The sequence below is a fragment of the Nanorana parkeri genome, unplaced genomic scaffold (assembly GCF_000935625.1).
Source record: "Nanorana parkeri isolate BGI_ZX_2015 unplaced genomic scaffold, ASM93562v1 scaffold423, whole genome shotgun sequence".
Classification (NCBI taxonomy): Eukaryota; Metazoa; Chordata; class Amphibia; order Anura; family Dicroglossidae; genus Nanorana; species Nanorana parkeri.
In genome coordinates, this window is record NW_017306691.1 from 493779 (window position 1) to 515997 (window position 22219).

At 41.6% G+C, this 22219-nt stretch overlaps 1 protein-coding gene across 9 annotated transcripts in view; it reads left to right on the forward strand.

The window, feature by feature from the left end:
* The window catches only part of LRRFIP1 (LRR binding FLII interacting protein 1), a 110263-nt gene that overhangs the window by 63315 nt on the left and 24729 nt on the right, over positions 1 to 22219 (forward strand). For 4 of the 9 annotated variants that reach the window (XM_018559958.1, XM_018559966.1, XM_018559962.1 and 1 more), the window contains exons 6-13: positions 2039 to 2089; positions 3992 to 4048; positions 6987 to 7070; positions 8974 to 9018; positions 9179 to 9238; positions 10556 to 10633; positions 13791 to 13826; positions 14173 to 14298. In XM_018559958.1, the coding sequence (XP_018415460.1) occupies positions 2039 to 2089; positions 3992 to 4048; positions 6987 to 7070; positions 8974 to 9018; positions 9179 to 9238; positions 10556 to 10633; positions 13791 to 13826; positions 14173 to 14298 (537 nt within the window). The remainder of the gene's footprint in view (positions 1 to 2038; positions 2090 to 3991; positions 4049 to 6986; positions 7071 to 8973; positions 9019 to 9178; positions 9239 to 10555; positions 10634 to 13790; positions 13827 to 14172; positions 14299 to 22219) is intronic. The other 5 variants (XM_018559967.1, XM_018559961.1, XM_018559963.1 and 2 more) reach the window with 5 other exon arrangements.

A 22219-nucleotide genomic window follows, 5' to 3' on the forward strand; every position in this document is an offset into this window, starting at 1 on the left:
ATAGATAGATATATCTCTATATAGATAGATATATCTCTATATAGATAGATATATCTCTATATAGATAGATATATCTCTATATAGATAGATAGATATATATATTTACACATACATACATATACACATACATACATACATACATACATACATACATACATACATTAATCAGGGCTTGTTTAAAGAAGTAACCCTTGTAGTGGGGCTACCCCTGCACTGCAGTGGTTAAATGCTCATTCGTATCTAGGTGCTAAAAAAAATGACTCCCCACCCGAGCTGGCTGTTTCTTAGAGCGGTGTCTCAAGTGTCTCTCTGCTGCAGTGGGTGTCATCTCACTCTATACACTGTGCATAGACTGTCTATAGACGTGAGGAGCAGTTCATCTGTGCAGTGGAGGAGTAGTCAGTGATCACAGAGGCAGGGAGCCGGCTCAGATAGTGCGGTGAGTAGCCCTTTTTTTTTAATTATTATTTTAGTACCTTGACAAAAACGAGCAGTTAACCCTTGCAGTGGGGGGGGTTAGGCCCACTGCAAGGGTTAATACAATTTTTAACTGGAGTTCTTCCTTAAAGTGCTTTTACTGCTTGTTCAGAGCATGTCAATACTTTACAGTGTGAGTCCAGTCAATTTCTATTTCACACAACAATACCTCACAAGAAAAAGGGAATGCTTTTCATGGGCTCAACATTTCCCCTCCATTGGGGTATTGCTGCTGGAAGTAAAAGTGAATATTGGACAACAAATTACTGTATAAAACATGGATAAAATAATGATTTGTAGGGATGCACCGATACCGTATATTTGGGCAAGTATTCACCCAAATGCTCCGATACTTACCCCCGATACCGGAACTTTCGGTCAGAAGGAGATTTCCTCTGACCGGTAGTGCTGTGAAGGAACATGGAGCTGGCTTCCCAGCCAATCAGGAAGCCGAACGGTAAGTAATTACTTGATTGGCCGGGAAGCTGGATCCATGCCGATTGGAAAGCAGGCTTCTCAAGCAAACCGCATGGAGCTGGCTTCCCAGGCGATCAGGAAGCCGACTTTCTGATTTCCCAGGATGTACTGATAGATAAATGCATCCCTATTGATTTGGCTTGTTAGTCAGGCTAACTGGTGACCCGATTGAACATTATTTTAACCTTGTTTTACAATTTGTATCCAGTATTTTCTATATTTAATTTCAGCATGTATGCCCTGAAAAGGGGGCTTAAGACCCCAAAACATGCTGGCTTTTTCTTGTGATCTTTTGTTGTGTGAAATAAAAATTGACTGGAGTTACACTGTATGTGTGGTGATCTCACTCTTCAGACAACTCTGGGGACTCTCAAGGATACCGCGGATGATAGAGCGCTGCATCCAGAATCCATACCTTGAAACCTTATGCCTCCTGTTTTTAGGTTGGTTCAGCACACCTTTTATCAGATGTAAGCACTATTGGCATTATGTACAGCAACGTAAGCACTATTGGCATTATGTACAGGAACTAGCTGTAGTTCCTGGCATGGAGTGCGACGATGGTATCAGTATCTCAATCTTGCACAGAATAGAAAACACGCAATGTTTATTGTGGGTGAAAGACACAAAACTTTGTATGCACTTGAGCTAGTAAACTTGCACATTTTGCCACAAGTGCAACATTGGAATAAGTAAGCTTGCAAAGGTTATTTTAATATTTTGTTAAGTAGCTGAGCTTCAAGAAGATCTGTGAACAGACTGATATGTAGCTGCCATGATGAATTTCTTCTGAAGAGGCTAGTTGCTGTTCTGTCTTTTGGTTTCCATACTTGCTGCGTAATGTGACCAATGAAGTTAAAGTATTACAGCCATTGGATGGAAATGATAGCCAGGCTATTCAAATTTTCAGTAAAAAGCTCAGCAATGGCACCCTCTGTCTGTTTATTTCTTCCAAGTTTCCTTCAACCAAAGTATTGTTTTACTGTATAGCTAGTCGCATTGCTCTATCATTGACAAGTTTTCAATCCCCTTTTTTGTTCATGTTAATTTGACTTTGCTTTTTGGCCCTATCCTCCACCCTCAGGTTTCAGATGATGATGATCTCATGTCTGTGACTAGCAGAAGCAGTCTTAGGGTTAGTACCCTGTGTCTTTCTATATGTATATTAAGTGTTGTGTGCATTGTTAATGGAGAGGTAATGCATGTGATTCTTGCTCTGCTATTGTAATCCAAGTGTGTCCTACCAGTTACTCAAGCATCAGGTACTACATACAGCTTGTAACATGTGAAGAAGTCCACATTGGTCGTAAGCAGCTATGGCACACCCTCAATTTTTCCTTTTCTCAGTCTTCGGGCCTGGTTCACACCTGGGCGTTTTTGAGTAGTTAGAAAAGCGCTTTTAAATGCCCAACACAAGAAATCCTATTATTTCCAATGGCCCCTGTGAACACCTGAGAAGCAAAACGCCCAAAAAAGGTACATGAGCTTCTTTGGGCAGTTAACAGTGCATTTTTGCCCTGTAGATTTCAATAGAAACACCCTCGAAAACATGCGGCAGAAGCTTGTTGCACATTTTCGTGCACGCTTTCACGCATTTGTATGCGCGCTCGTCCATTGCCTCTAATGTTTTATAAGCTACCAGTCAAAACACGAGTCTTCATGTACGCCCATAAAAAACATGCATGAAAATGTGCACAACGTGCAAATAGCCGCACGCTGAACACGCGCACACAAAACCAATGCCACCTAGGTGTGAACCCGGCCTAAGTGTTTAGTGTGTGTGTGTGTGTGTGTGTGTTTGTTTGTTTTTTTTTTTTTTTTTTTTTTTGGGAGGCTTGTTAAATAACTGGTATGTTTAAAACTGAACACCTGGATAGAAGCCATACACACAGTTGAAGTACATACTGTATATGTGACTTGCTTTACCTACCAAATGATTTTCAAGCCAGCCTTGTGATTTGGGCACCCTTGTCAGGCAGCGCAGCCAGATCCCTGACTTTGCTTTTCTCCACTGCAATTGCACAGTGCAGCGTGGTCACCAACCTGCCCCCAGCCTGCTGCTTGGACAGTGAAGGAGTATCACCTTACTGATAACGCAAGCCCTTTAATCACTCTGCTCTCTCCTCCATTCATCCAGCTCCCAGAGCTAAGCTGGCCACACAGTCCAACTTTGTTCAGCATTAACTAGATTTTAATTGAATGGTTATTTACGTAGGCTGTTCCAATTTTTGGTTGTTGGTAAAATTTGCCAACTAATGTCTAACAGATGTAACGGGTCTAAAGATATGACTTTGTTTGATCTCCAGCTCTGTGCAATGCAGTAAAGTTTGTCCAACTTTCAGTGCTGCTCCAGTCTGGGGCTTCCTTGGCAGAGTACTACAAGGATCAAAAATAAATCTAGAATATACTAGGGGTCTTTTTATAACTTTATATAAATACTGTTTGCAATGGCATTCCTGCCACGAGATGGAGCTAAGGAGTATAAGGCGCATGCTCCTTGGTTCCATCTAGTGGTAAAAATGCTGTGCGAATGGCATTCACCTAGCACAGGGGCAGCCAAACTCCGGCCCTCCAGCTGTGGTGGAACTACAAATCCCATGAGGCATTGCAAGATTCTCACAGCCACAGACAGGACTCCCGGAGAGAGATGCATCATGGGATTTGTCGTTTCACCACAGCTGGAGGGCCGGAGTTTGGCTACCCCTGACCTAGCATATGGCTGGGCGGATGAGTTATAGCTTTCATTGGTCTGTGCCACAAAATGAAATGCTGACCAATACAAAGCAATCGCCAATGAATTGAAACCACTTTGGGCCCTGCATGCAGCTGTGGATTTGGGTGAGCTATAAATGCAGATTTATTTTTTTATAAATAAACTGAAAGAACTTCTTTTTTTTTTTTTTTTAAGACAAGATGATAAATGAGGCTCCTAATGTTTGCATGCTTTCTTGTCCTGCTATGTACGTTTGTGGTTTCTGTGTGATTTTTCTTTACTGTTTTTCCATGACTTTAGTCCTTCTCTTTCTTTTTCTAACAGACCAATGGTTACGAGGATGAATTACTTGGACCATCACAGTATAGGAAGTCCAGCAGGGTCAGTAGACGGTCTAAGATTAGCATGTGACCTTCTATATACTTGGGTTGGACATAAGTGGTGATAGTAAAGGCCAGCTTTAGTTTTCAGTCTTGGACACTGATGTTAGGGTATCTGTTCATTTTTAGTAAGTTTATATTATCATTTTAATAGGAATAGCCAATGTCCTCTGTCTCATTTTTATCCTTCTTTACCCATAGAGCTCCACGGGAAGTGGGGAGACTTTTCAGTCCTCCAGGGGGGCACCCAGAAATGAGGCAACGGTTGGTTACGTGCTTACAGCTTTTGTTTAGACAGTGTGGAGCTGGTGCATGGGATCTACACACTTCTAACATGACACACTAATGTGTGGTCAATTACAGTTTAATGCCAGAGCTTATACATTAATTATATACTTACAATTAATACTAATTGTGCTGCATTATTTGTGACTTCAATAATCATGTTAACTAGACATTTATAATGTCTGTTATGTGTTTTGAAGATGAAGGCACTGACATAGTTGTATGCTGCAAGAAATATAGGTAAAGGTGTTGATGGCTGTGTGTATTTATTTTAGCAGCTCTTTATTGGAATATAATATGCTGTTTTTTGTATGTATTTAACCAGTGTTATTTGGTAAATAACTATTCTGCAGCTAAATATTATATGATATTGTTTGGAATTTGCTGTGTACCTAAAATTTGGGCATAGATGTATGAAGACCGTCAGATGTGCAGGCACAATATGGTGCCCTGGGAGCGTTTCTGCCACGCGACTAGGGTTGCAGCTAATGATTATTTTCATAATTCATTAGTTGGCCGATTTTATATTCTTGATTGATCAGATAAAAAAATAAAAATAGAGACCACCCTTAATTTAAAATAAAATAGACAACTGAAGTGTTACAAAGTTTACTTCAGGAAAAACTGCATGCACAATTTGTTTGCAATCACACTGCACTGGGACACACGGCATTGAGGTACCATGCATTTCATGCAGGTAATCACAATGTGGGTGGGAGGCATTTGGGGTGCCTTCGGACTGAATAGCACTGCAACACACCTCCGTCAGCAGAATATTTCAGCCTGAAAATGACTTTTTTCCCCACCTTTTTATAATTTCTGTTTAATAATTGTATTGTAAGTACATGGCACTTGAATAGCTTCAGCCAGGGAATGACAGCTGCCAGTGGCAAGATTCCACAGACAGCAGCTGAATGTAAATACAGCAAGCAGTAGGCGGGTGCAATAGCAATCCTGTTATTGGCCATTTCAAACTGCAATAGCAAGCTGGCTATTGCACCCGCCCACTGCTTGCTGTGCCCTCCTCCCAGCATGGAGGAGAGAGCTAGGGGATCCAACTAACTACTAATAGTTGACAACTATTATTATTATTGATTAGTTGGTTGCAACCCTATAGCCGACTGTCGCATAAACATGTATGTTCAGCTTGTCCCATTTATACAGGTTTATGTTATTGAATGTTGGCTTATTTTGGGGGAAGGAATAAGAGTTAAACAAGTTATAAATCCTCTCCCATTAATGCAGCCTTGCCCCCAAGGAAGTAGTCCCACCTATTGCTAGAGACATTCGATGCTGTTTTGATCCAGTTGAAAAAGAGATGGATTGGACAAAGATCATCTTCTCTCCATGTAAACTTTATGGTGCCATTGCACCTGCATATTGGACTGTCTGAGACTACATATTTGCTGCAGTTGGCGCTCTGGGTGGATTCTAGCTGACCATAGTATGCCGGGGGATGATAAAATGGTTGTTTAGAAGCTGTCTACACATGGGGGGTCATCTGTAAATCTTCTGCCCTGCGTATAGCTGGGAGAATTCCGTTCGCACATCATTACCGCCACTAGTTAGAGCTGAGGAGCAAGGGAAATTCCAATGCTCCTAGCTGGATGGAAGATTTATAAATCAGCCCCATGAAGTTCCATTCCTTCAACAATCAACTTTCCATTATACCTGAATGTGATTTAGAGCAGATAACTCTCTGGTGGGAAGGTGTACCATACACACTCTGACCATCGGAAGAGGAGTAATAAAATGAGCCTGATCTGTAGATAATCTGGTATCTTTATTACCTAAAATAATTTAGAAATTGCTTTGTCTAAATCTGCAACCAATAGACTGCATTGTAATGTATATGAACAGCTTGAACCATATTGTATCTCTTGCAGTGTTCCTTATTTTTCAGCAGTATTATAGGTAGGGAGGAGGTAGATGTCAGTTTTTATTGCTACAGTTTTGAAGCAGGTATAATTATAATAATGTGTTTTCCCACACACCCAGGCTCCGAAGGTTAGGGGTTAGTACAAGTGGCCAAAGCCAATGAAGCCTAAACAAAGCTTGACAGAACAATAACCTGACAGTAGACAACGTGTCATCCTTCACAGCTTTATAGGAGACAAATGACAGGTTACTTTGATAAAGAGCAAAGCTTTTCCTGCTCATCTGTTCCTGTTCTCTTTAATGTTACTGCATACACTCTTTAATTTAGATCTCCATGATTTTAATATATTGAATAATGTAACGTACAGTATCTATTCTGCTTGTACTTGAAGGAAACTGGACTACATGCATGCAGTTGGAGCATGATTATTTTTAGAACAAATGTAAGGATAGCTGTATAATTAAATATTTAATTCTGAAGGATCTTTAGAAGATAATTACATTTTATTTATTTATTATGAGCCAGCAGATTTCATATGACTTTACACTTCACACAGGCCATTCACATCCATTCCTGAATAGAAATGTTTTAATGGGAGTGCATATCATGGTTTTGATTGCTAACTAAAAGCATTAGCAAGCAACGCTTGTTTTATATACATGCTGTGTTGTGAAGTGTCAGTGTGTGGTACAATTGAAAGGTTAAAGTTCTCTCTGTTTTCTGTGCGTGAACAGCTTCTATCTTTCATGGTTCTTCCTGTCTCCACTATACGCAGAGCCCTTATTACTCTGACCTCAGCCTGGCCAGTGCTCCGCTTTCCTCCAAGCAGCAGCAGCAATCAGTGCACAATGGAAGTCGGGTCTGTTTCCCTCCATATCTCTCCCCTTTTTATCTCACATATGAATGCATCTTTCTTTTTTCTGTGCTGCTCACTCTTCCTTGCTCTCTCTTATGTTCCCTGTCATTCTTTCTTTCATATGTTTTTCATTTTAATTAAAATGTAGATGCATTTGATTCCAACATTAGCATGCAGTGAATGACTGACTGTTTTACTATACAAGCCACACTAAAGTATTAGTAGAGTTTGGACAATTGTGTTACAGAAGAACTCCAGACAAAAAACATAACACCATTTTAGTCCAGTTACTACTTTATTAGAAGTTCAGTTAATGTATTTTAACACATTGCTAGTATAAATGACTGAAATATATCTTTCTACAATCTTCCTATAATCCTCTTTGCAGCCAAGTTCAGCCTGGAAACTGACCATGGCTCTGTAAAGCTGACCATACATTGGTAGATCTTCGTACGAAAAATCTCCTCCGAACATTCTGTAATGCCATCAGAGACTTTACAAATGTCGTATTGACTTTCCTTTGATTTTACATTTAGCTTTTGGGGTGAATGTAGTTTCCTGGATGAAAACCACATTCACTGTTAGAACTTCCTTTGATTGAGAAAAATGTTCCATCCTGCTTCTTCGATTTCAAAAACTATAGCCCATTTGACAAAAATTGAACAAAGTGTTTTGGTTTTTTGTTGTTGCATGAAATTCTACTGGTGTATGGCCAGCTTTATGGAGATCTCCCATTCCATTTCAGGCACTAGTAGCCGAAGGGAAGCTATTGAGGCACCTTAAGTCCCTGTTCACACCACAGGCGTTTGTCGCGCGTATTTGTCAGCACTGAAAAGCTCAGCACAAGAAATCCCATTTATTTCTATAGCCCATGTTCACATGCGTGTAGAAAGAACCCTGTCGCTGGGGGGGAAAAAAAGTATGTGAGCTTTTTGGGGGGGCAGATCAGCGTGATTTATCCCCATCGACTTAATAAGAAAAGGGGCAAATCGCGCTAATCTGCTCCCCAAAAAAGCTCATATACTTTTTCCAGCTACAGGCTTTTGGTGTGAACGGGGACTAAAAGTGGAGGAAAGGACAGGGAAGACTTCTCCAGGGTAATGACACTCATTCATAGTCCGCTAAACAGACAGATACAATGGAAATATTGTTGTATTCCTGCTGGCTCTAATTGCAGCAGAAGTATATCAATACCAAAACTGGCTGAACAGAATTACAATTGTTTTTTGCCAGGTAGAAGAATTCTTGTATATGTATTTCTGCTGTTTATGTAGCTTTTTGCCTGGAGTTCTGCTTTCAGCATTTAACCAACCCACGGCGAGTGCACAATTGTCTGTATTAAACAAGGCGAAGTGCAGTAGCACATAGCAACCAATTCTATTTTTTTCTATTTCACTGGCCTGAGGTAGAAAGTAATGTCTGATTGGTTGCTGTGGGTTACTACAGTTCACCATTAAGACTTGCTCACACGGGCAGGGAAAGAGCAGCAAAACTGGTGGTTCGTCTAAGTTTTTACTGCCCCCCCAAACCATACACCTGCCAATTTTTATACAGCAGGTGGTGGTAGGTGGTGCTGCTTGCCCAACACGACCGGTATAGTCAATGGGACCACCACAACCATGTGCAAACTTCTTGGTGTTGCAATGCAAAATCCCTTTGGGGCATTCAGGAGGCGGCAGTATCTCCTCCTCAACACCTGTAAATCAGTTGGTGACTGTCTCTGAAAAACAATCCACCTTAAATTGCTTTTCAGAGGGTGTAAAGTCTGCTGCCCATATGAATGAGGCCTTACTTTGTGACTTTGTGGCTGACTGGGGATCATTGAGTTTATATTTGGCCAATATGTGAAGTTAGTCTTAAGCACAGCACAGTTTGCATCTATTAAATGTATTCTATCCTTTTACAGCCTTCACTTCTGAACTGCAGCTCCCTGCCTTCCAGGTCCCAGCGGGTGGGTCACTTATTGCACAAATTCTTTGCTGCTGTTATACATTTGTCTGCTTTTTAAGTTGCATTATTCCTTTCCCTTTTCCTGAAACCTTTCCCTGTCCGTATCTCCCTTTTTATGATTGCTTCCATCTGACTGTCTGCTCTCTGTTCCTTGGTGCTAGGGGTCGCTGTATGATGAGGGTGTCAGCAATAACAGCCGCCGTTCTTCCGGTTCTCGGCCTGTGAGAGTTTCTTCTTGGCTTTTTTTTCTCTTGTACAGTGACTGTAATAAATATCGACTTAAATACAGATCCAGCAGAAGTACTGCATACAGTCATTTAGATGTAGGCTTATCGGAGCTGTCGTGTTGTAAGATGGCCTTCTTTTTAAATTACAGTTGTTATGAAAATTAAACCATATAAACTTCTCAACAAGGGTGAAATGCCACAGACTTTTAGGGAAGTCGTACACAGACATCCATTGTCACATGATGCAGCTTATTGTGGTTCATTTATGGGGTGCAAATTCAGAGTTATGCCGACCCCATTGGCTGCAGTACTTTAATCTCTAACTTGAAACAAGTATGCTGATATGGAAAGTTTTGGAACCATGCTTATATGTACTTGTTTCACACATTTCTATAACGCTGACAATTTACACAGCTCTTTACATACATCCATACCAGTTCAATGACTCAAAGTACTGAGACGAGAGGGTTAGCATGAGAGACTGAGATCCAGTGAGATCAGTAATGGCAGCCCATAATATGGATGGGTTTGTTAATTATCTCTGGACTAAACTGGCCCTCGTATGTGTGTATCTATCTATGTATGTAAGATAAGGAACTTAGATTGTACATTTCTTGAGAAGAGGGACTGATGTAACTGAATAGGATGTAAAGCACTGCGTAAATTGTCAGCGCTATATAAATACCTGAAATAAATACATGCATTGAGTAGTGGATGTATGTGACAGGATTTCCAAGTCCCTTTCATAAAACGTTCATAAGCAGCACTATAAACCTCTTATTATTTGATGTGGGATCTTTTCCAGCTGCTTCAGTAGCGCATCGAAATAGTTAGGTTTATAATTATAGAGTTGCATTAGGTTTGTTCCTATTCATTTATTGCAGGACCTTCTAGTTGGTGCTTTACAGAAAACACTGTACAATACTACAGCGGTAGCATTGTGACTACTGGATATAGCTTTGTAATCCATCCCCTGAGATGGCTTATCTAAGCTGTATTTCTAGTAACCTCTTGCACAGTTATTTTTAGTCGGTTGTGGTGTCATAGCAGGGAAGATTGGACAGTAGCGATTAGGCCAGATTTGCTGGTAGATGAATGTCACAGCCTCCTAATATGCTTCAGGTTATTGTATTTACATCATTCTCCTGCATGTTCTCTCTGTGATAAGAAGACCGGGTATCTTCTTTTTTTTTTTTTTTTTCTGCTATGCAGCCTTTCCATTATTCTGTGTTATTACAGTTTCTCTCCTGTCTCTGATGTTCTTTTTCCCACACTGTCTCTCATGCTGTCTTTTCTGCTTGTCCATGGAAGCCCTCTGAGTACAGCTGTTACCTGGGCTCTGGATCTCGTGCCTCCTCTCGTGCCAGTTCTGCCCGTGGCAGCCCTGTGGTGAGAATTGCTTTTAATTTGTTCCCTCCTATAGACAGGGCTTTTGTAAGACATGAGTGCGGCAAGTGTAAAGAGACGGTAGTGGACAGTAGTAAGAATAATGTGCATGGTGTTGCCTTTACATTTAAAGTTTGAAATGCCATGTATCCCTCTTTGTACTTCTATTATATCTTTCTAATCCTATGAAACAAGAACAAGATTTTAAGCCAGTGATGAGTTGTATAAATTGCTTTGTTCTTAAGTTTACTAACCCTTGTCCGTGTTTCTGTAGTGGTTAAACATGTTCATAGATACATTATTTTGAATGGTGTACTGCACTGAAGTACCTCATTACTTGTTTATAAACCTAGATGCATTTTTATTCAATGTGCAAATTGCATGAATGAAACTTGCTGGATGTTTTTCCTGAAATACTCTTCATTTCTTGGAGGGACAGAATCGTTCCTTTGGGTCTTCATATTCTTACTATACGTTTTTGTATAAATATTTAAAGTGGCTCTTCTTGTAAGTCGTCTATCCTGCAACAGATTAAAACTCATATTTGGCAGTGGACCATACTCCAGCCTTGGACCATTGTTCCATGCTGTATTTGTCTGATCACCTACTGTAACAACAACTGTGGTCCTTTTGTTTTATCCTAATGTGAAAATGTGGATAGAAGAAACATATTACCCAAGAGTGGGTACCACGAGGTACCACACATAACTTGTTTTCTAGGGGAGTCAGAAATGGAAAAAGATCTGGGGGTCATTGTAGACCACAGATTGACTAATAGCTTGCAGTGCCAGGCTGCGGGAAACAAAGCAAGCAGAGTACTGTCTTGTATTAAAAAGGGAATGCACTGTAGAGACAAATCTATAATTTTCCACTTTATAGATCGCTGGGTTGACCTCATCTGGAGTATGCGGTTCAGTTTTGGTCAGCAATCCACAGAAAGGATGTCCTTGAGCTGGAAAGAGTCCAGAGAAGGGCAACCAAACTAGCTATGAGACAAGGTTACTAAATTTAAACATGTTCACACTGGAAGTAAGGAGATTAAGGGGGTATATGATTCTGATGTACAAGATGTTCAACGGGGATAGCAACATCAGCAATAAACTTTTTATGGTAAACTCCATAACAAAGACTAGAGGCCACCACCTAAAATTGGTGGAGAAAAGATTTCAGCACAAGGGGCGTAGGGGGTTCTTCTCAGAGCGGTTAGGGTCTGGAACTCGCTGCCACAAGCAGTGATTTCAGCTGTGAGTGTGGAATCATTCAAAAAAGTTTGGACGATTTCCTCAGAGACCGTAACATACAGGGGTACAGGTACACATAAGAATAAGATCACACATGAACTCATACATATGTAGATGCACATGCATACATGCAATAGGTTGGACTTGATGGACCGGTGTCTTTATTCAACCTCAAATACTATGTTACTATGTTTAGTTAACTAATTTGAATTGAGATTGTAGTCCATCGCAGGAGTGAGCTTGGAGCGGTGTCTACAGTATATCAACACACACAGGGACCATGGGGAACAAAAGTAGCCCCCCCCCTCCAAAAGGAAGGATAATGTCAGCACCAATTCAGAGATATATGAGGATCTACAGCTGAGTGATGCACAAATAAGATGCAATTTTAAAATTTAACACCTGAGTTTATGGTCACTTTAATGTAATTACCTGTGTTGTGTAAATCGATGTTGAGAACGGATTGTAGTAAGCAATACAGTATGTTCACACTTTATTTGTGTGCTGCAAGCATTAACGTAGCTGCTTAGCTGCAATGAAAGGACTTCCTAGGTATTCTGTTGCCTCTAAATGAGACTTTACTTCAGAGGCCAAAGTCTCTCCAAACAGATTCGCGTTACGGGTGGATGCTAACTGGTTCACTCACAAACTGTTAGACCCCATTCACACTGAGCGACATGGAAATCGCGCGACTTTGAGCGACATCTTCCTATTGGGCTGTATGCAATCAGGAGCAATAGCGCTCAAAATCGCTCTAAAAAAGGGTCATGTAGGAGCGACGAGCTACCAGCGACGATCTACAAGCGATATTGAGCGACGAGATGTGAACAGCTACATTGAAATGTATTGCTGAAGCTACGTAGAGCGATATAGCGCGGAAATATGAGCGATATCGCTGCAAAAATCGCTCAGTGTGAATGGGGCCTTAATGGGCATCACTTGGGAGCCCAGGTGTGGCATGTCGCTGGAATTTTTGGCTCTGCTGCACTTTTCTGCAAAATAAAACCTTAGTGCCTGTGAAATCTAAATAGAATGAGTGATTTAACCCAACAGCATCCTCCCAAAATAGAAATATTATTTTGGGTAGATAAGCTCTTCTAATATGCATATTCAGTGCTAAAAGCTGAAAATGTCCTCTTTATGCAGTCCTCAGAGCCCCCTGGTCCATCTGTGTGTCGACGTGGGTCCAACAGTGCCAGTATTCCTTCGCTTAGCCACTTAGACGATGCTTCAGTTCCTGCTATGAGCAGAGTGAGTGCGTCTGCGGGTGTAGAGAGACATGAGTGCGCACTGTCCTAGATATATTATGTGTTTGCTGTGTTTGCAAAACAATGTTCTTTTTTTAGGTATACATTTTATACATCATCTATGTACTGTAAATCTTGTTTAAAAACCTTGTGTATGCATGCACTTATTTTGCTCATTGCATACACAGATTCTGCTTCTTGCTTAAAGTAAAACTGTACTTTGTACAAATACAAAGGCTGCAATTGCTGTTCACCTCTAGAAAAATGCTAGTTGCCCAGCTGCCTCTGGCTCCCATACTTATACGTCACTGGCTGAACTCAGAGCTTCTGATCTGCTGCTTGTTCCAGCTGATGACTCCAATATAAAAGCCATAGGGTAAGTATGACAGACGGGGAAACTAGCATTTCCAGAGGTTAGCATGTTTTTATTTGAACAGTTCTGCACAATGATTGGGCTTTACTGTTGTTGTCTTTGGTGCGGATTCAGCCTTACCTGTTTTATTTAACAATGGTTTGTGTCAGAACTACATGGTGAGTATGTAACTTGGAATGGTGACTAACATTCTATTTTATAATTGACTGTTTACAGGACAATCGATGATTGTCACCTCTGAATGTAATCCTCATGGTTGAACAACAGCAAGTTGAACTTATTTTTCTTGGCTATTACAGGTGGAAGAAAAACCAGACAAAGACTTTGGAGAAAAGGTAAGAATTATTTTCTTTTCTCCCATATCACTGTTGCAGCCTCATTGTGTGAAATATTTGTGATATTGCTGTAAAGTTGAGCTCAGCTAAGTATATTTTGCATGATTTTGCCACGTATTATAGCCCCAGTGCATTAAAAGAAAAAAAAAACACTCTTAGAAAAACAATATGCAGTTTATCTTGAGGATTGACGCTGATGTATTTTGGTTGTATAAAGAAGTTTCATTTTATATATTCTACTTTTCTGGCAGATCAGAGTTTTCTTTAGTCTCTTACAGTGGGAATTTCACAAATCATCTTCCTAATGTAATATATCTCATAGATCCTGATTGTTTTACTCTTCTAGGGTAGCCGTCCTGTTTCCAGCTTGTCGGCAGCTACACTTGCTTCGCTGGGTGGGACATCCTCACGAAGGGGCAGCGGAGATACGTCAATTTCTGTAGATACAGAGGCTTCTATCAGGGAAATAAAGGTAGCTGCAATCAGTCACAACTACTTTTTAAGAGCGCACAAGTGTAACTAAACTTTCCATACAGTAACACTTATTTTAATAAACCCACAGCCCTCAGACCCAGCATTGTAGTCACCTGTCCCCGATATTCCGAGTTCTCAGCTGTGCAGCTTCCTTGGTGTCACAGGTCCCCTTGTAAGATTCTCCTCTGTTGGTCTCATGCATGCAGTCCTATGTAAAGATGCATTTGTATATTACCATGCTCTATGTTCTGGTACACTATTTTTTTTTCCTTGAATGGGAGCCGTGACAGATGGGGTCCTTTCTGTGTTACAGCATGCAGAGGTTAGAGTGTATGTCCTGTTTTTGGATTCCTCAAATGGTTAGAATCCCTGTCAGCTACACAGGGCTCTATTAAAATTAAAGAGATTCCCCCTCACTATCCCAGTGACTGTGGTTTTACCAGACCGGAATAGAGCAAAAATGTACGCCAACACTGATATCGATTAATGTGTTTTTTTAAATTTATTTTTAAGATAGTAGGAGAAGACTTGTAACCCCGTCAGCTTTTTATTTATGTCGGTGCCCCTGGTGCAGATTTTCTCTCACTTCTGGTAAAATCATTGTCACCATGACACTAAGTGAGGTGAAATCTCTTTAATGGAGTCCCAGATAGCAGTATAACCTGTCAGAGGTTATAATTTTCCTTTCAAAAATAATTGGCTTGAATTGCACATTTACATTGTATTTGTCTTTTGTTAAGGGGGTCCTTCACTTTTCCACAAAAATACATTTTTACATACTGTATATTACATATGGAGCATATTCCTTATTCACGTCATACTGGAATTAACCATGTAGTTAGAGGGTGCTGCAATGACTCCCAAATGATCACAGCATATCACATAAATATGTTGCCAGCACATCACCAGGCTTGTTTCAAAGTGAAAAGCCTATTATCATATTATCACGTAGAAAAGCAACATTCCGGGTATATGATCATGAGCCATCACATGCCTGAGGAAGGGTCCTTGCACAATTTTGAAACGTTGCTTTTCTATGGGATCATACAAGTATAAAGAGTTATTCACTTTGAAACAAGTTTGTGGGTGTGCTGGCGACATATTGCATCCATGTTGAGGGACTTAGAGCTAATGTCGATGACATCCGTTTTAACATTATTTTAAGATCATTCAGAATGAATTGAGTTGACCTTGCAAAACCCACTGGAAGCAAAGAAAAGCCCGTTGGCACAGGACCTTAGTCTTCTATAGGGGACTATATTGCTTGGGATTGTGGGAGTTAGACTAAGCCTGTGACCTGTGCAATGTATTCCATTTTCGTAGGAACCACATTAATGTAATAGATGAGGGACTGCTGCGACCAGTTGTAAGTCGTTTTGTGTAATTGAATATTATTAGGATAGGGTACTTTTTATGTGTGCCTCACCGAAGCAAAAGCAGATCGGTAAGCTCCATATCTGTGCAGTATACAGTATACTTACCATAATCCAAAAAGGCATTTATGTATCTGAAAAATTAAAACCTGGAATTCCCCTTCCTAATAATCCTGATGCAGGTCAAAGCTTATTAGATTTTCAGTGAGAAGAACTTCAGGAAGATTGATTAAAAGTATATTAAACTGGTTAGATAAGAACTAAGTGGCACCAAAATTAGGAGTTAAATCGTAAAAAAATGCATTGAGGTACCTTAACTTTTAACAATAATGTATCTTATTAGTGCATCACTCAGCTGTAGATCATCAAATCATCTCTGAATTGGTGCTGACATTGTCCTTCCTTCTGGAGGGTGGCTACTTTTATTCCCCATGGTCCCTGTGTGTTGTAAAGTAGCCACCGCTCCAAGCTCACTCCTGTGATAGACTACAATCTCAAATTTAGATGACTAATTTCATGTGTGTCAGCATGAATTGATTTGAGGATCTACAGCACAAATAAGATACATTTTTGTTAATAGTTAAGGTACTTGAATGCATTTTTAAGATTTAACTCCTGAGTTTAGTGTCGCTTTAATCGAACTCTAATATTTCAGTTTTGGGAAGACCTCAGAGGACTAAATGTCCTTTTGTACTTGCAACACAGTCTGGGTGCTGTGCTGAAGATCTCCTTGCAGTCGTTTTTGTCCCTGCCAACCCCATTACTAGTGTAGTTTTTTTTAAATTAGTTTTACGTTAATGTGACAATGTGCCAGGGCATAGCTGCCTTTGATGTGCAGGTGTGAAATTGAAACAAAAAAGTTCAACTTCATGAACCAATAGGAGCTTCTCCTGTTCAGCAGTCAGCGTGACGTATTTGAGAAGGTGGGAAAAGACACTTGCAGTACATGGAAATGTAACCACGTAAAATCTCATATAATCCTTAAAATGTGATATCCTTTCATAATTAATTTTCTATATTTTTAAATATGCAGCTTTCTTTAAAAAAAATCCCTGGTGATCCTACCATAAGGGTCTTTGTTATGGTACTTCCTGTTCTAGGGTGACACTTGTGACGACATGGTGATCAGTTTTATGAGTTAAATGTGTATTGGTGTTGAGTTATGTTTGAGTGCGTTATACTGTGTAACCTGGTTAGGAAAAGACTATCAGCACCATCCCTCGTTATCTCCCATTGTACTGGAACTCGTTAGCAGGGGAAGCCCTGTGGTGTTGAGCAGACCGATTGTCTGGGGAGGGGGGATGTGATGGGATTATAATCTGATCTCATCACTTGCTGATAAAAGTTTGTGCAGTTGCTCAATAAAGCAGAGTTTGTTTCACCTACACTCAAGCCTCGACTAGTGACTGGGGAAACTGGGAGCTAAGGATCTTCAGGTTGCAATATCTCCTCAGCAAGGAAGAAGACAGCGGCGGACATACTCATCCTGAGTACGGGGGTCCGTCACAACACTCTCTATCCCTTTCTCCAAAATGTGCTCCTGCATTGTCACCCTGTAGCCTAGTAATAGCATGCACTAAACGCATAGATACTGCGCTCTTTGCACAGCACTATAGTGTGAACCAGCCCTCGGGGCTGTGAGGATGCAAGGTGTGGGTTTTTTTTTTTTTTAAACTAGATGGACAGAAGTTTTTTTTTTTTTTGGGCCTGCTTGCTCTGTAAACTTATATATTTAGTTAAGGAGTCTCTGTAATTTTGAGTTTCAGGCAAAACCCCTTTTTCTGCTGTTGGTAGAAAAGTCGATACAGTGACTTTCATAATGCATGATGTCTGCCTCTACCATCTACAGAATACATGTTTGTAGTTGTTAATATTGCACAGACTGTGATGTTGCTGTATATCTTTAGATAATTGCTGCATGTAAACAGAGATAAATGAAGACACGCTGTACCTGCTTCCTCCAAGCTCTTGTATTTCTGGTTTAGTGGGAGGTAGCTGGCTGTGTGCAGACAATCCGAAAGAGTGCCTCTCTTCTGTGACTTCCCTGTTTGATGCTGCTCTTGATCTCTAACCTGTTTAGTCATGTTCTTCTTTTTCTTGGCCTTTTTGTTTTTGCAATTATCGTTCTTTTCAGTTTTCCAACTTACCACAAAATTTTTCGCTGAAATAACCAGACACCTGTCCCCTTTATTCACACTCTGTGTTACGTGAGCTGCAGCATTCTTCACCAGTCTCAGCAGGCTTGTTTGCCTTATTGCACTGTTAACTGGGCTGCAGTTATGCGGTCATGGATGTCTCACTTAGGTGGTGGCCAAGAGACACCATGCACACAAAGCGAGCACTTTATTACTTTTTCTCCATAGAAAAGGGAAGGATTGGTTTCTTCCTTCACCAAGATTTTCCAACAGTTGATAAATCTCTGAGTGCGATGGACAGTCTGGTGTTCTACATATCACTAAGCAGTTAACCCCTACATAGCAAATGATGCTTAAAAGAGAACTATGGGGTAAGTGTTTTCCTCCATAGTTCTCTAAGAGTCACGGGAGGACATATACTAGCGTCCTCCCGTGACCCAAAGCTCAGTATATCGCGAGCTACAGCTCGCTGTATACTGAGGCCGCCGCAGCCGGGACGGATCCCGACAATGCTGTTGAGATCCACCCAGCTGCGTGAATGACAGCTGGCTCTGCCTATCTAGAGGCAGGGCCAGCTGTACCCTCCCCCTCCCCCGTCCGTTCTTCCAGTCAGCGCTGGAGGATCAAGGAGGGAGGGGGGGGGGGAATCCCTGCGGGGAGCCATGACTGACAGTCACTGCTCTCTGCAGGGAGATGATCGGGAAGTGAGCGAGTGATGGTATGTGTTCGCTCACTTCCCGATCTATTGAGCCGACGTGTGACACTTTCATTGTCACAGGTCGGCTCAAACTTTTATAGCTGAGTAATTTTTACTCGCCTCATAGTTCTCCTTTTAACCTTTTTATTGTTTGCAAGAGCAGTGTGTGGAAATACAAACAGTCTGTTTGTCTTTTAGCATCTGTAGTGAACACAAATCTCCCTGCACAGTGGATTCTGCAACTTTACAAGAGGCTCTCAAATGAAATGGAACAAGATAACACAACTTGCTATTCCTCACATATATACATGTAAAAACCTTTCCATGCCTTGACGAGATGAAAGAAAAGGGACTTTTAGTGGATTTTTTTCTTTAAGTGTCGCGAGGAATGTTTTCCATTTTCAAACTCCCTTCCTTCAGTGCTGGGAGGTCCCATATCCTTGTTGTGTTTTATATTGTGAAACTGTAAGGAAATATGTTGTGGGAGAAATATTTAAGCTGCTGTTAGTGGCCCCTCTTTCGGAAGATGCTATTTCCAAGCACCTTTCCATTACTTTCTACTTCTTTGGGTCCCTAAGTAGAACAAGTATGCAGCTTTTCTGTTGTATATCTGTTCTGGGAATTAAAGGGTTCTTTAAGCTATGAATATTGTATGGCTTTAGATCTATGAGGCAAGAGAACTGTCCTTGACCTCTGGTTAGTATATTATTTGTGCTCTTGTCCAAAACAAAAGTTATTTCTCTTACATTCATTGAAGGACACAGCTGAATCTTCATTTTACAGAAGGGTTATATGCCACTTGCAGGAGTAGGATGGTAGGCAGACAAAAAACAACAAAGCACAGCCCTGGGGGCAGCCCCTGCTGGTGGCTCAACTCCCCACTTGTTAGGGGTAGCTCAGTTTTTTGTCTAGCGTTCAGTAAGGACCTGCTTCCTTCTGGGGATCTTCGTTCTTTATTTTTTCTTTATTTTTTTCATTGATCTCCAATCAACAGCTGAGCTGGGCGACCGGCTGGATAATATAGATCCTTGTAGTCTCCTCAGCCCGGCTACGAGCGCATGCAGATCCTTAGCTATGTGCGGGTTATGCTGCGACAGCCCCTTCTTGAATCCCAGGCAGCCTGTGTGTTTCTCAAGGGGGGACGCATGTAACCAACTGGCCACTGGGTTGGTTTGTCACTGTGTCCCCCTGGCTATCAGCACCTCCACTTTGGTGGGAGGCAATCTGATGTGAGAGAAGGTATCTGTAGTGGTAAGTATTGCTCTTTTCACTGCTGGGTTGTTATAGGGAGCAGACCCGGGTGCGTCTCCTCATGTAGTGCCCTATAAGCTGACTAGATAGGTCCCTTTCCCCCAGGTTCCCTTCTGCCATGCCTACGGCTGTGTGTTCCCAGGCTTCTGTGCTTACTGGGCTTTTTCACCAGCCTCAGCGGCTGGTGGAGTGGCTGGGCTGTGGTCTGATTTAAGGCTTTTGGACCAGGGAGGAGTTCAGGTTCCCGATTACTGTTTTGGAACTTTAAACGATCGGAGCTTCTGTGTGGGCATCCCTTTGGGGTTCGGTTGCACATCTCCTTGCCCGGGACATATGTCTATCATCTGGGTACATGTGGAGATGCTTGCTGGAAGTGTCTCACTAAGGGGCTGGATCATGGGGAATAGGCCCTACTTCAAGGGGTGTTTATGCAGAGCTACCAAAGATAGGGGATCCGGATGCAGATCTTCTCGACTCCCTTCTTGAATGAAAGGTAAGTGTCCAGGGCCCTGGTTCCTTGGGCAGATGCAGCGGACGCTTGGTGTCGCATGGTTCAGTTATGCACTCAATGTGTTTTCTCCCCTGAAGCTTCTTCGTGGCTACTGCAGCAGGTGGAGGTTGAAGGGATTCCAGTTCTTCTGGTAACACTGGATAATATCGTCGTCCACTTTATGCGGACCTGATGCACCTGGTCACAAATGTTCCTTGGCAGCTCACTCTATGGCCAGATCTTTTGTCAGGACCAAATTTTAATCCTTCTTGCTGTTGCTGGCCTTTATAGTGTGGCTATTGCTAGCCAGGCGGTGCAGTCTGGGGGTGTATATTTTATTCCTCAGGCATGTGAGACTATTGCTCGTTTTCAGCGTCCATTGACTCGCATTCCTTGGGGCAGATCTTGTGTGTTGGCCCTGCTTGGCTGGATGTGGTTAGAGCCGTGGTAGTTTCGCATCTTTGGGCTCTCTCATCTTTGGGCTCTCTCATCTTTGGGCTCTCTCATCTTTGGGCTCTCTCATCTTTGGGCTCTCTCATCTTTGGGCTCTCTCATCTTTGGGCAGGTTTGTTAGGCAGCCACCTGGTCAAAGGTGCATGCCTTTCTTCTATTTATATGGGATGTTGTTGCTTCTGCAGATAACGGTTTTGGCCACAAGGCTTTTGCTGGCGGCCGTTTAGTTGGTGGGTGCCTGTTTTTCTTGTTCTCTTTGGTTTCCCACCCACCTCATTTCTCACTGCTTTGGGACATCCTTTGCGTAAAATGAGGATTCGGCTGTGTCCCTCAATGAACATAAGAGAAAATTAGAATTTTTTTAACTCACCGTGAAATCCTTTTCTCTGAGTTCATTGAAGGACACAGCTCCCTCCCCTCTGGAGTTGTCTGTGCCCTTTGTTTCTTCTCTACTGCTTTGTTAGTAACTGAGCTACCTCTAACAAGTGGGGGGTTGAGCCACCCGCAGGGAATGCCCCCAGGTTTGTGCTTTGTTGTTTTTTGTCTGCCTAGCTTCCTACTCCTGTAAGTGTCATATATCCCTTCAGTAAAATGAAGATTCGGCTGTGTCCTTCAATGAACTCAGAGAAAAGGATTTTACGGTGAGTTCAAAAAATCCTATTTTTTAACTTGGTTTGTTTAACGGAATACTATGTGGCAAACTTTTTTGCCCATAGTTCTCTTCAGGGTCACTGGAGGACATATACTAATGTCTCCTGACAAAACTGTTGAGGTTCACCCCGCTAGCTGATTGATAGCTGGGTCTGCCTCTCTAGAGGCAGGGCCAGCTGTGCCCACCCCCTCCCCCGTCCGTTCCTCCACTCAGCTCTGGAGAAACGGAGGGGGGAGCAGGGAATCCCAGCGGGGAGTAATGACTGACTAACAGTCACTGCTCTCTGCAGGCAGAGGATAGGGAACTTGGAAATCAGTGGTGTGTGAGTTCCTCATCAAGAGAGCCGACCTGTGACCGCTTCAGTGTTGCAGGTCGGCTTCATCCCATAATTCTCCTTTTAAATTGTTGCTGACAGCTGAACTGATTAAAATGAAATAATGTGTGGCTGATTTACTAAAGGAGTAAAGAATGTTGACTTTCCAAAGTGGATTTTCCCTTTGCAAGAAAATGTTTTCTTTAATGAGGGGAAGATGTGCTGACTTCTTTCACCCAATCCTGTGCAAAAATTACTTTTTTTAAATGTCCTTGCATGTGATTTGGGTATTCTTTGCAAAGTGAAATTTCACGACATTCACTAAGCTAAGAAAAACATTATTTGCAAAGTGAAAAAAACCCAATTTAATTTGAACCTGTTTTACTCCTTTAGTAAACAAGGATACATACATACATACATACATACATACATACATACATACATACATACATACATACATACATACATACATACAGAGAGAGATTTCTTTTCATGTGAAACAAGTACCATAGGTTGTGCTTAACCCCACAGCAGATGTAGGTACAATGTCCTTTT